Source organism: Anser cygnoides, chromosome 1, assembly GCF_040182565.1.
Source record: "Anser cygnoides isolate HZ-2024a breed goose chromosome 1, Taihu_goose_T2T_genome, whole genome shotgun sequence".
NCBI classification, from domain to species: Eukaryota; Metazoa; Chordata; class Aves; order Anseriformes; family Anatidae; genus Anser; species Anser cygnoides.
This window is the reverse complement of record NC_089873.1, coordinates 148,775,613-148,790,924: the sequence shown is the minus strand read 5'-3', so window position 1 is coordinate 148,790,924 and position 15,312 is coordinate 148,775,613. Positions and strand designations below refer to the sequence as shown.

Below are 15,312 nucleotides of genomic sequence, written 5' to 3'. Positions count from 1 at the left end.
GTTTTGAATTTTTATCATTAACTTTTTGTAATTATATCCAGTTAGATGGAGTGGCAATTTGCCAAGAAAATTTAGGAACTTGAAATATAATTAAGCCTTTTTCAGTTCTATTTAGCCCTAATGTATGACACAGAGATCAGTACACAGAAAGAAATCAGTTGGACAAAAAAAATACAATGGAAATCTTAAGTGCTGAGTCCTGGGGGAAACGGCTGAAAGGCAGGAGTTGTAAATTAGTTAATAGAAAGATAAATTTTCACCTGAGGATAAAGCACTGGGGACGCTGTTCCTGGAATAGCATGTGGTAAGCTCTTTCAGCACAGGAAAATATATGTGGGGGAAGTGAGGAACACAGTTTTCCAGAGTTGCTTAAATAAAGCTGAGTAACCTGAAAAAAAAATGTGAAAATGGAAAATGTATATAAATACACTTCAAATCAATTGTTTCACCCCTCCCCTGCCCCCCACTATACACCTAATTCTGTGTCTTTCATAGAGCTTTCTGAGCATTATGACCAGAATCTGTACATATACATATGGTACCCTTGAAGTATCTGTGAAGAGTTTAATTAAAGAAAACAGAGCTGTAAGTATAAAAGTTATAATTAAGATACACAAGAAAGAAACAACTATGGCACTCAGCAGTGCTGGGTTTTCCACTGCGTAAAACAAAATGCAATGAAAAACCTTCACACATTTATTGTCACTGCATAATGTTGCAAGTACTTTGCAAATTTAGGCATTTTACGAATGGATTTAAAGAATATATATATTTGCCCTAATCTGACAGAATTAAATTCTGCACAAATATAACAAAATAGGTTACCATAGTACAAACTGTTTCAACAGTTACTATGTCATCTCCAAAGTGGTGTCTCTATGTTCGTAGTGCTACTACAATAGTCAGTGTATTTCAGTGTAAAAATGCATTAATATTATCATCTAACAATTGTATCAAATGAAGCAGCATATATCAGTGCTCATTAATTCATGGCTCTTTATGTCATCTCAGAGAGAAAAAATGCTCACAAAATTATTTGTTTTAGTAAAAGTCTGTTGGAACTAAGAGTGGGAAGATAGCGCAGCATGAAAAATTCCCAAGAAGTTATGTAAAATGATTACAATTCTAAGAAATTTTGAAATGCTGTTGTTATTGAACAATATACGTGATCATCCTTTCATTCCTTCATCATGGATCTTTCATTTTTTTCCACATATACTCTGTCTCTAATATGACTGTGCATGAATATGAAGCAAATACAGAATCATCTGAATGTACATTATTTGCACCAATCTACAAAGCGTAGTAAATTTAGTACCAGTGTCTAGGTACTGAAATGATAAGCCCCTTATCAGCCCTAACTAGTCTGCCTCATAAGTGAAAGATTATAGAGATAAGGGTACTAGTAAAAAAAACCACCTGAAGCACTTCTTAAGCTGCCTTGCAGATAATGACGGAACGCTCATGTACTCCAGTTTGCTCATATGCTGCCTGTAGCCGACACAGGCCAGCTCTGTGCAACTGCCCCAGTGCAGTGCTAAGCTCATGTCAAGCACTTTGCACTCCTTGCCTGTGGTGTCTGAACTGAATGGCCCGGTGTGGAGCACAGAGAGCAAGTTTGAGCCTTTCAGCACCTCTCGAGGTTGTTATCTTCATAATTGCATTTTCAGCAAGCTGTGAACCCAAACAACCACTGCATAAAGCATGTTTGTCTCTTCTTCCAAGTTTGGCAGTGGCAGAAGTCACCTAAGTGATGTTATACACCTGGAACTACTTTTAAACAATTGAAACTGTTACTCCTCATACAACACTTAGCAAAGTGACTATTTTAAATAGGAAACAGATAGCAAAAATAGTGGTGTCATGGAAGAAATTAAGAAGTTTTTGCCTTTTTTTTTTTTCATTAAGATGTTCCCAACACAAGAAAGGGCATTTATGTTAATTAATTACAGTAGTCTGACCTGCCAAATTAATTGTATGAATCCTCTGAAAAAGAACCACGCTGTAATATTTTAAAGACAGAATGCTTACCATGGTGGAATAAATAGGAAGTTCCTTAAATGGGTTAACAAGCAACAATATATCACCAATGTAGGTCTGGGAGAAAAAGAGAGAGAGAGAGAGAGAGACAGAGACACATATAATTCATATAATTGCTTTAGTAAGAAATATATTAAGTCTTTAAAGATGCTAGTGGTTTTCTTCCAGAAAAGACTTTTGGCAAAGCATCTTAAATCTATCTATCAACACATTAAATATATTAAATATAATTCAAGAATTCAGAGCCTTTAACTTCATAACTTTAAATTGAGACCTAAATTTACAATTCAGATAGCATTAATTATTCTTTTTGTAATAAAATAGTTCTTTATAATGGAAAATTATGCACAGAAGAATTGCACTGCATATATTATTGTTATATTATTTGAAAGTTACTTTGTAACTCACCATTTGTTAAACTGCAGAAATGTAACATGCCTAACACATAAACAAGTTCCTCAAGCAATTTTTATGGGTTACATGACAGAATTTAGAAATGGTATATTCATTACACAGAACTGATACATTAAAATATGTTTCTTGTCAGATAAGACCAAGCAACTAATACATATGTAACTATTTATACGTGTGTATGTATGCACATATGTACATACATATATATATAAATAATAAAAAAAAAGACATCCTGGCTATATTAAAAAATAGCAAAGCATCCACTGATTGCAAAGCTGCCAAGATTTACTATTTCATTTTTAAACACTCATTTTGAAAGAAATATTTAAGTATAAGGTTGTAGGTCACCCTTGGTGCTATAATTCTCACTCCACATAAGTAGCTGCTACTGTATCACACTCTTAGAATGTGAAAATTCCAGACCTCTGTCTGACAGCAAATTATCATGTGAACAGTCTCAATCATGCTGCCTTTTTCAAAATGAGATATTTTGATCTGGGGAGGGGAGAAATACTCCCTTTTGTAGCAAATGTACTTTTTTTTTTTTTTTTTCCTTCTGAAATGCAATAGTTTTTTTTCCTTACTCTCCCTAGACTTGACTTCACTGCAGGCTTTTATTGCAGAATGGAACATTATTACCATTATTACACATCAGGAAACAAGAAGGAAGAAGTCTTCCATACTAAGGAGGATTTTGATTTGGAATTGAGTCCAAGGACTTTTCCTTCTAAGGCTGAGAACCAAATCACTCAAAGATCCAAGTCAGCATTGATGCTGACAATCTATACCTAAGTACAATGTCTGCCTTTGAGCAGAATATTAGTCATCACTGTCTATAAATTTCCATTAAGCTAAGGAGAATGCCAGAGTAGGTTACGAGATCCTCTCGGGTAAAATCTTCAGTATTTTAAAATAAAAGAAGACTTCTCTTCCCTTTTATAAATACTAAGTATCTGTGGATCTTCCTGAATTCAACCTGTATTTCACATCCTTGAAAGTGAGATAAAGAAAAATAAATATTCATAATAAAATGGGATTTGATCCATGCTTCTAAAAACCAGATTTTTTATCATGGAATACTGTAACACTTAGGATTGAAGTGCCCTTAATTTCAAAGGTGTTGGCTGCAACTTGTTACATGTGACATTCCAGTTCCCTGTTATTGTCTAAAAAGTGCAATCAGCTTATGTTTCAAACCAATTGCCATGTTTCACATTGACATGCCACTCAACCGTTCAATACATTAGAAGTAAGTTATGAGTAACATATGAACAGGGATAGCATAATTTTCAAGTGCAAATTTTTTTCCACAGAAATACACCTAATGAGATACCTCCAATATTTAATATGGCAAAAACAAGAAAACCTGCTTTACAGAAATCTTCTTCTATTTTTTTTGCTTGATATCTAGATGATAGAGAACATAGAGAATGATTTCTGTAATACAAGAAAAGATCATGAGCAATTAAATCTCCCATGATCATTTGTAAGCTTTTTAAATCTAAATTTCTTTTGAATTTCCAGTAACCATATGTTCTATTAAATTTAAGTGAACATAACGTTAAAGGTGGAAGGATCTTGTGCTTGGCAGGGGGGTTGGACTAGATGATCTTCAGAAGTCCCTTCCAACCTTGGCCATTGTGGGACTCTGGGATCTTTCAGTAGTTTAAGAGGGGAAGATTACATGTGACCACCAATTTTTATCAACACATTTACTCTGTGAAATAAACATACATAGGTTTTATCCAAGCCTATTTGAAATGTTATTCCATTTTTTATTTATGATTTTATTCTCCTATATAAACTGAGAACTTGCAGGGCTTACACATATGTATGTCCTCACCCATCTAAATATTAGTCATGAGTACTGGTCAGGTTACTGTCTAGTAGTTACAAAAGTAATCCTATTCTTTTACTCTTGTTTGCTCTTTTTTGAAGGCTTACTGTTGATAGGTGAATAGTAACTCACATATATCTGATTATTACTGAAACGCTTCTGAATCTCATAAAGTAGGCTGCTGTCTGTCAGCTCACTCAGAGAAGCCAGGTCATCATTTGGAGCTGGAGGCATTAGCTTGATCTAGAAAACACAAGTTACACAGAGAAATAAAGTAACTTCACAACCAATCATTCTGTACTGTAATGTTTTAACCTAAAATATAGGCTTAGATCACTAGAATTTATGTAAAATGCATTAGGAAACTGGAGGGTTGTCACTCCTCCCATACAATTGCACAGCCTTAAGCAAGAGAAGCGCATCAAAAACAATTAGCAATGTTAAGGTGTGTAACTGTGTGAGTTTGATGGGCTCTTAAGAATATAGCCCCCTACTAGAGTGCCATTTGCTATTCCTGAACCCATAAAGATTCCCAGCTCAAGTGCAATTCTCAAGCTCACTTCATTAAATGTTTATGGCAGAAGAAATCAAGACTATAAAAGTTAGCGTACTTGTAAACTATTTATCGCCTAATATTTAACAAAGCTTTCACATTACTCTTCATCATAGAGGATTGAAAATTCTATTAGAATTTTTCCTGCAGAATAGAAGGAAGTTAATAAGAAGTGGGAATTGTGTTGTCAAGGAGACCAGAAGAGATTCAGAAACTGCTACTGTAGCAAAAACTGGTGATTTAAATGAGCCTAGTATTTCTCAGACTTAGGAGGAACAATACAAGCCCAGCAAGGCAAAGTAAAAAATAAGGAAACAAACAAACAAACAAAAAAATAAAACAACAGAACTGGAAAAAGAAGGGAAAAAAGAGCCAGTGACACAGGAAAATGTGATTAAAGGCAAAATAACATTGATGCATCAAGCACAGTGCTTATAAATTATTATCTATACTTAAAATGTAGGTTAATTCCTTTTTTATGCCAGCAGTAAGAAAAATATTTTTCCATAACAACAGATTACCTAGAAGCAGAAAATACTCATGTGAATGATAGTAGAATGATTTTATTTGTTTGCTCTGAGTTTACTAAAATACCCTGCGGTGTCTATTTTGAGTACGGGCAATGAAGATGAAACAACTTTGTTCAGAAGCAGAAAGAAGACTGGGAGGTTTTGGAGGGAACATGGAGCACGTTTCTGGCAAGGAGAAGACCCCAATGACCATGGATGCTGGTGTTTAATAGCAGGGGTCTGATCCCAAACTACTGAGTTTCCATTGTTTGCATAGGTTCAAGGTCTAGTTGAGAAACCATGATGATCTGGGCTTTCTTCCTATATTTGTCCGGGCTGCACAGTTTGATATTGCAGAAGAATTTAATTTTAATGAAATAAGACTAACAATTTCACTTTGTCTTTACATTCCAAGATTCCTGAAACACACATACAAACACTCCTTCACACATCATTTTTAGGTGACCATAAGCAAACATCAGGGAGTTTGTAGTCATAAACAAGAAGGATGAATCAGATCTAATTTTGCATCTTCTTTAAATCATAGATCTTTGGCCCAATCAAAATTCTTCTCCTAACAATAGCAGTATTGAATATCAGTATCAAAATATTCACCAAACAGGGATAAAATTGCTTACTCTTCTGTTTTATCAAGAAGAAGCAAATGATGCACACCAGACATCACAACCACAGAACTACTAGCTTTTATGATACAAAACAAAATCCTGTTGTTTTTTCCCTTCACATATTTCAGCTTTACTCACATCCATATGCTGGTATGGTATAAATTAAGTTACGAAACCTTGAAGGTTCCTCTAGTCTATAGAGAAATACAAGTACAATTTGTAGAATATCGACTTCACACTTCATTTAGCACTACACAATGACTACTCATATCAGCACAAGGAAAAACAAGACACTTCTTTTTATCAGTATTTTTTACATGCCTGACTCATGGCATGCTGCTCTTTTCTTAGAATCCTAGCTTTAAAGCCTTACTAATCCTAAGTAAATTTGGTGAATTATGCAGTTGCTTCCAGCCCAAATCATCTCTCAATGCTATACTCGGTTTTCAGTTACTTGCCCTACTCAGTTCACTCTTTTCTTCATTTAACTCCAGAACTGAATAATGAGGCACCAGCTTAATCATACAATCTAAAGAAACTGCAAAATGTAGCTAAAGTAACTCTAAGAAATCACGCATAGTATACGTGAAGCCATGGTTCATCACAGATGAAACATATCTGCAGCAGGGGTTGTAAGCTCCCAGTTTCTGTTGCCCCATAATTTATGGAGCACCTTTTATTTGTGGAAAGCACACTTTTACTCTTTTCTCAACCTTAAGTGCTATGGCTACCATTGCATTTGTGTTTCTTGTATCAGCTCTATGCTGAAGATATTCAAAATAATACTGGGGGCTCTGGCAAGCTTGCATTCTGGGACTGATACGGTGCCTGGAAAAATGTGGGAACCTCTGCTCTCATCTTTAAATATTTCCTTACTATTCCTCTAAAGACAAATACACTCAGTAGAAACTACTGCCTAAAGCAAGTATATGAGGTAACAGGCAAACTCCTCACAGAAAGCTGTCTCCTGTCTTTATCAGCTCTACAAACAGGCAATAAATGATGACTACTAAACCTCATATGCATGTAGCAGCATGAATATTAACAAAAGCTTTTTCACTGTTTTTCCATTCATACACTAAAACATGGAAGTCAGACATCTAATCTGCATTCTATCTGCAACAGATGTTGAACTAGACAAAGTACCAACCCATAAAAAATGTAAGGAAAATGTACCTTACAACAGTAGCTCTATGAAAGGTACAGCCTGAATAGATCAAGGGAAGACTTCCCCCCCACCCCCCCCAACTTTTAATCAATTTTAAGTTTATTTCTTATATCCATGGATTTTCAATAAAAGATTAAACAGCTGGGAAACCAGCACCTCAGGGGGGAAGCCCTTAGAAAAAAAAAATCATCTCACTTTTGGATTCTTTTGAAAATGATCCAAACAAGTTCAAGACAAAGATTATTTAGGAGCAGAAAGATAAAAATTGTTCACCTTTTGAACCCTAACAAATATCTTGGGGCTTCTTTCTTTTCTTTTGTTTGCAACAATGCTAAGTTCTCAGTTCATATTTTCATATGTTGGAAAACAGATACCAAAATACAAAATTTATATGCTTCACAGGCTTCTATGCCTTTATCATAGTTGTTATAGTCAGTATTAGACCAGCTGCAAATACATAGAAGAACAAGAAGGCAGAAGTGCCCAAGTACACTTTTATGATGCTTTCTATTTCCTGCTTTCCCCATAAAATTGTGGAAAAACAAAACAAAAACAAAACAAAACAAAAAAACAACTCTCATTTCATTAATCCAGAAAGCAATAAATCTACAAATGTACAAATGAGTGAGTATGTCAAGGACTTAATTTCCTAGATTTAGCTGATGTAATGACTATTGTTAGATGTACATGTAAGATTTATTTACTGCAACATATAAACTGTGGAGATATGTACATATGCCAATTGAATATTTCACAATGTACCTTTCCACAGCCCTCATTTTCCTAATTCAGTCTTTTTCAGAAAAGATGTACTCTGAAACGATGGAGTGCTGAGAACTATCAAAATCTTATTATGGATATTCCCAAATAGACAGGAAAAAAGGAAAAATGCTGACTTGCTTCTCAAAATATTTGTACTTTCAGGTTCAGAAAGCAGAACATGAGTTTGAACAAGCCAGACATAAACAGTTGAGGTCCGCAGGTTGCCCGCTACATTTGTCTTTGTCTTTCTGACTGCTTATTCTGTAGGTATATTCCTCATCCCACTAAAGTGAATGTAGATTTTTCTGTCACATAAAAGATAGCATTTCTTCCCTTTTTTAAAATTTTTTTATTTTTATTTTCATGGCAGTTGGATGGCAGGCTAGCCGGACAGCAGATGAAAGACAGAAGCCTGCAGCTTCCTTCCCTTACCAGGGTGTCCACCTGGCTTGCAGCATCAAAATGGGCACAGGTCTTTACTATGTTCCCTTGTGCCCTATCAAGACTGTGCCATGAAATAAGTTTCTCTTAATTTACTTTCCGAAGCTCTCATTCCATATAAAGATGAAATCTACACTAGGCTATAAATAAATGTCTTTATTTCTAAATAAAAAGTCAGTTGGATTAGAGTATTGGCCTGTGGTTGTCCATATTTTCTGCAAAGTTAATAAACTTCTTTGTATGTTCTGGGCCCAGCTAGAACTCATGCATATGAGTACCATTCGGGTACCTGGGCACCATTCAGGTATGCCATCAATGGTCATTTCCAAAAGGCAATTTGGACACAGACCCATCTTTTGAGGTAGAAAATAGTTCTGTCTTAAGGATGATAGATGTTCACTGGGCCATCCCACATAGCCCTAGGCTAGAGAACAGGCTCTTGCTTGTTTTATTTCATAATATACGTATAGCCAAAGATGCTGATTCCATAGATTGATGTTTAGAAATGTAAAGTGCTCAGTTAAACTCCTGGATGCACAAGTAAGGGAACCCAAGTCTTTCACCATCAACATATTTTTCTAAAATGTACAAATAAAAAGTTTAGGGTTTGGTGGTTCAATATTCTGTAACAGAGCCTTTGCACTAAAATTCACAGCTCAATGAGCAAGAAAATCACATAGAAACTGTAAACTGGGGTACTAGAATGAGAAGAAATTCTAAACGCATTAAATTCACAAATGATTGAACCTGGCCATAAACAGTATTTACATTATTAATAACCTATTTGTGGATGTCTACAAATTCTATTCTTATCATCTACTTTTTTAGCATACTGATGAGTTTTCTCTGTTTATTCACCTTGATGTATTTATCATACTTATTCCACAATGCATATTTTCCAAGACAAGAATAAAAGAAAATCAGTTATAAATACAGCATAAGTTCTAAGACAACTATGCCATATGAAGTTATTAGTTTTGAGATTACTGTAACGTTAACAACGAAGATCCCTATTCATTCCTTTCACTTACGTTCACTTAACAATATTCACTGTCTGCTCAGATAATGGTCTCTAATGATTTTTATTTTTTTAATTCCTTGTGTCACTAAACTAAGTATGCATTATAGGTTTTATGTGTAATAATATGATACACACAATTGTCCCTTGTGTATGTGGTAAGTGATACTAGAACAATAAGAAGGGCATCTGAGGATATTCTGTCACATGTTTCATATGGCCTAAAATATGCAAACAAGAATTATAAGCCAAAGATAAAACATTAAAAAAGACCTAATTTAAAAAAAAAAAAAAAAAAGATTTAATCTGTATTTCTTTGTAGAATGAAAATGAAGCACACAATTTAATTCCAGACCAATCAGGAAAGTATCCTTCCAGCTGAGAAGAAATAAAATTGCCAGCTATGCTAAAATTCTGGAAATTATTCATATTGCTTTCTTTGTTTAGCAGCACAGACCTTGAAATTACTTATGATCAAAGAACAGCTTTTACCTAGAAAAAAGCAAAAGCTAACACAAGCCAAGAGACACCCAAAATGCTTTATCGGTGTAGTCATTTGATAGCCATCTCCTATACTTCATGCAACAAACATCTTGCTTTATGAAAAACAATATTTTGTTAAGGTTCTTTTCCTTTTTTTTCAGTTAAAAAGATGGAGGATACATATAAATCTGAGCTCTTAGTTTTCTCAAAACCAAAAAATTACGAGCTTCTCTATTAAAAATGCATGTTTCAGATGTAATAAGATGATTTTTTTTTCCCTGATCCTCCAGTAAAGGCCTGATCTGCATGCCATATTGCCTAAGAATGTATGATACTTCTGACACACAGCATAGGAAATATCATGCTGATCTATTTCAATAATATATGAACATAAAATCCAGGCAATGACTCCACATACCCTACTGAAAAATTAAACAGAACATGATTACTTTGAATGTAGTTGAGAATGCAACTGGTAAGAATAAAAGATAGCAAAACTCATTAAAATTAGTATACCTAGGAGGCAGGGGTAGGGAGAAGGGGTTATTCAAAGCTTTCCTTTGGTATCAGCACTAAATAAAAATTGTAATTTCCAAGTTGAGCAAAAAAGAATAAAAATTAAATGGGTTACTTGGAAACACCAACTCTAAAAATTCAGATCTATATATTATATACACCAATAAGGTTATGATATGTAACCACCTACAGTTCATAAAGCATGCCAAGTAATACAGAATAAAATCCTCCTCATCACAGGTTTACAAAAACGCTGCTGCTACACTAAAAAAAAAATTAAAATGTTCAAAGTACACAGAAATTTTGGTCTTGATGGCTTTTTTTCAACTATGGCAGTTTTTGATGCTTCCATTTTTACGGCCAGAAGTCAGCTTGTGATAAATAGCTCCTTGGAAGAATGAAAGAAACAAAGAAACAAAGCACTGCTCAGAGTAAGAAATATGATTAAATAACTGCAAGCCAAATGTCCTGAAAAAACAAAACAAAACAAACAAACAAAAAAAAACAAAACACAGACTTCCAATAAATAACAATAATACTAAAGAAATATATATATCAAGAACATGCTGAAACAAGAAATATCTGTGATGGAAAGTCCAGTTTCCAGGCTGACAATCATGTATCTTCAAAAAAAAAAAAAAAAAAAGAAAAAAAAGCTCATATCCTTGTTTTGACAAAACATGCGAGTAATGTTTAGAAGATCTGCCCTAGGACCCTGAAATGACTTTGGAACATCATGGTGGAAGGGTAAACTACCAGAGTGAAGACCTCTGGTTGGTCTTTCTCTCCCGGAAGATCAGCTGCTCTTCTTCTGATCAGCTTCTGCATATATTTTACTGCACAGACTATAAAGCAAAAGTCTAGCCTAGAGATAAAGAAAACTCAAATAACTTTGGAGAGATGTGCACCAAAATAGAATCAAGCAGAAGGAAGTACGTATGTTCTTGTCCACACTTCAAAACATAGAGAATCAAGTGATATTTTCAGCAAGACCGAGTTAAACAATTTCCCCTTTCCTTACAAAGACAGAAGGGGTTCCTCCTAATGCGGTTGCAAGCATTTAATTTTCCTACCGGCATTGCTCCTCTTTTGGATTGACTGTGTTTTCGTCACATAAGTGCACAGTCAGCAAGGCCAGAATTTGGATGAAATGAAAACAAGGTGTAAGCCAAGTGCAAAACATTTTGTGGTATCTTCTGATGGAAGTGACTGAATAGGGAACTGCATGCTCTATGGGATTCCAAAGCTGAGCACTTTTGGAGGCAGATTAATATGACTGACATATGAACTCACTGATTGATCTCATATAATTAACACAACATTCCTCTGAAACATATTCAACAAGCATTGGAGTATGCGTGCTTCTGCCAAGGCAGGCATGCAGTTTTTTTGAACTGAACGTGGTTTAAATGAAATCAGCATTTTGCTCCTTTGTTATGTTTCAAACTCACAATAAGTGATTTTAAAAGAGAATTCTCCCTCCCAATTCTAAGTAGATTTCTTTCTCAAATGGCTAAATACTTCTGGAATATATGTTTCCCAAATACATGTAACAAAAAATAAAGCCCCTTGTACCCCCACCCTCCGACCCTCCCCCCCCCCCCCCCAAAAAAAAAAAAAAAAAAAAAAAAAAACCACAAAACAATACTTACATTGTAAACATTCAAAGTTAGGACATGCCAGATTTATAAGCAACAGGTAATTGCCTCCTTTTGCACCCACCCTATGCACTGAATGAGACTGTGATCCTTTGGAGAAAACTGTAAAAGGTACTTAAATAATCAGTGCCTGTATCCCAATGCATTAGCACATGAAAGGGATTTAAAACTGCAGCTGTAAATCTGGCAATTCCTATCTTTGAATTAGAGTCACTTATTTTGCAACTTAATATTCCCTAGACATTCCTTTTTGTTTTTGCAGTCTCCCAGGTTGTGTTTCTTTCCTTTGTAAACCCAACCTGGAGCCTACAGCACACTTTGGGCAGAGCTAAGAGTTGTCCCTTCCCCGCTGTGAACCATCAATAAATAGAGCCTGAGCAGCTCGGAGCCCTCTGATGGCCACAGCCCCCAACCTGTCTCCAAGAGCTGGTCCCTTTGCAGAGAGGGAACTCTTTGCAGGGCCAGATCATGATCGGAGGGAGCGATTGAGGAGACAAGGCTCCACAGTGCATATCATGTTGCTGTGTGATGAAGTGAAAAAAATCTACCACCTTCTTTGGCTTCATTAAGTTTGCAATTTCCAGACCTAAGCACTAAAAACATTTCAGGAATTTGCATGCTATTACCTGTTCAAGTTTGGCTGTACTGTTCACCGTGACGTTTTCAGATGCACTGTCTTGAGATTGCTGCTTACATAAACCTTTAGCTGCATCTTTAAACATGGTGTCTTTCTCCAGCAAACTGTCTTGCTTGGCAATCGGTAAAGCCAGGGGATTGCTACAAAGAGAATCAATAAAGCAATTAGACTCCTGCTGAAGATGTCAGACAAACAAAAGATTGCCCAATGTGGATGGCACAAACACAGAGCTAAGGTACAATTCAGGGCTGAGGCACTGGTTCTGGTCCGAGTACAGAAACTGGTATAATATAAAAATAAACTGTTCACCTGGGTTGGTCTGTTCCCAAAGATGTAGAGCAAAACACTTTGATTTAAAATTCACCTTTATGCATATCCCTTCTGAATCAGAACGAAGCAAGCCAAACAGAATATGCATGAGCCTGTACTTGACAGTGCTAGGCTGGCAAATCAATAGGCAATTTGAAAACTGAATTTTAAATGCACAATTAACGTACACAATACCGTTTTGAAAAGTAATATATTATAAAATAATCCAATACAGATATTACCATTACAGTTAATAAAATTAAAATCCAACAATTAGCTTGCCTTTTTTTTTTTTTTTTTTGAATCAGACAATACCCTGGCTTTTATGACTAAAAGCTGCTTTGAATTTGTGGTATCAAAAAAAAAAAAAAAAAAAAAAAAAGCAGCAGACTCTCAAAATCACTGCCACTATATGCAATACTTTTCATTCACACAGAAGAGTAAACATATTTTTACATGCATGGAGATATTTTCCTTACTGACACATCAGACTTCTGAAAAACGACAATGCCAAAATTTTGGATGATTTTGGCTGTGTTGTACATCCAGAAGAATTAACAAGGAATCAGCCCCAGGAGCTGAGAACACAAACATCTTAAAAAATAATTGTCTGGCCTCTGACAGTGCAAATGAGACAATGTCATGGAGTATACAGCAACTCTTTGCCAAAATATGTGCACAATTCCTTTGAAAGGAGAAGTGGACTCAGTGTGGGAATAAATAGTGCATTCCGCTATGAGATAAAGCCCAGATGTCAAACTTCGTTAAGAAAAAATCTAATTTTCTTCTCAGTTTGACCACTTGTTATAATAAAGCCAGGATTATATATATAGTTTACTTAAACAAACAGAAGCAAGAGCCATAGCTAACATTGATTTCTATTCAGGTTAAGAACTACTGTTGAAAACAGAACTGAAACACAAACACTGTTTTATAAAGGTGCAGTCCAAATTAGAAGCAGCAAAAAGCCCCTACTAAGAAGAATTCGTTGGAATATTGGTGTCAAAGTAGCTTCCCATTGGAAAAAGGAACATGGACAAAACTCTTTATTTTGATGAAACCCTCAGTCTGCAAAAATTAAAAGAATTATTTTCAACATTTTGCAATGGAATATACAAATACCTGAGGTGTGGGAGATAGAGGGATTTGGCCAACCTCTTTTCAGTGGTTTGTGGGGACAGGACAAGGGACAATGGCCACAAGATGGAGCACAGGAAGTTCCGCACCAACATGCAAAAGAACTTCTTCACGGTGAGAGTGACAGAGCACGGGAACAGGCTGCCCAGGGAGGTTGTGAATCTTCTCTGGAGATATTCAAGGCCCGTCTGGACGCCTACCTGTGCAACCTGCTCTAGGGAACCTGCTTTGGCAGGGGGGTTGGACCCGATGATCTCTTGAGGTCCCTTCCATTCCCTACAATTCTGTGATTCTCTGATTCTGTGATACACAATTTCTTTTCTAATTATATTCTGTTTCATATATTTTGATGTAAAATGTCTGGAGGAACACCAGTGAAAATAAAATCTTCTGTTTACTGCTACGATTGACCTAAGATTTTGTCATAAATTTATTTACCAAATGTGACATGGACAAAAGATCGAAGAGCCAAATGTATATATTTTTTATTTGCCTTTTGCCTTGACTTGAACTGTAGAACAGAAAAACCGTTATCCAACTCTGTTCATGAATGTTGACAATACTTACATGTCAGAGAATAAGAGACATCAGTGATTGGACAGTAAAATAAATGAAATAGCTGTGACATCCACAAGCAGAAATGACTAATCCACATTTTACCCAGACTCAGAATTTAACAAAACACAAGTTTTCTTTTTGAGTGTATTTTTGCTCTTGTCACAAACTTCTCAAATTCCTTTGGACACAATTATCTTAAAATTCAATCATAAAGAGAAGAAGAAATTAAAGCATAAGCCAAATGAATTAAAATATTACAAAAACTAGACTCTGTCACTTAAAGCTTTTTATTACTCGTGATATTTCTTTTAAATTGTGAAGATCCAGGATTTTTTTTCTTGTGAAATTTAAGCTTTTCCATTTAATTTCACCACTTTCATGCTAACTATACCACGCATACTAGAAACACTGTTTTTAAAATTTATCTCTAAGCTCCTCAATTAATTTTTTGGGTGTTGCAAAAGAGACTTATGTTGTAAATAACATAATGCATTTCCTCAGATACTTTTTTGAACTAAAAAGGATAGTAATGTTATGACTAAACCAGAAGTGTTCCACGTTTTGATGTAAAGAGTATCCTATAAGTTATGTGCATTTGCACACAGCACTTTAAGTGATAATATGCAGCATATAACTCATATTACAT

At 35.3% G+C, this 15,312-nt stretch overlaps 1 protein-coding gene across 5 annotated transcripts in view; it reads right to left on the bottom strand.

The window, feature by feature from the left end:
• The window catches only part of MYO16 (myosin XVI), a 383,536-nt gene that overhangs the window by 174,098 nt on the left and 194,126 nt on the right, over positions 1-15,312 (bottom strand). For all 5 annotated transcript variants that reach the window (XM_048077900.2, XM_048077901.2, XM_048077902.2 and 2 more), the window contains 4 exons: positions 12,652-12,802; positions 4,424-4,534; positions 2,032-2,097; positions 261-388 (listed from right to left, as the gene is read on the bottom strand). In XM_048077900.2, coding sequence (XP_047933857.2) covers positions 261-388; positions 2,032-2,097; positions 4,424-4,534; positions 12,652-12,802 — 456 coding nt within the window. The remainder of the gene's footprint in view (positions 1-260; positions 389-2,031; positions 2,098-4,423; positions 4,535-12,651; positions 12,803-15,312) is intronic.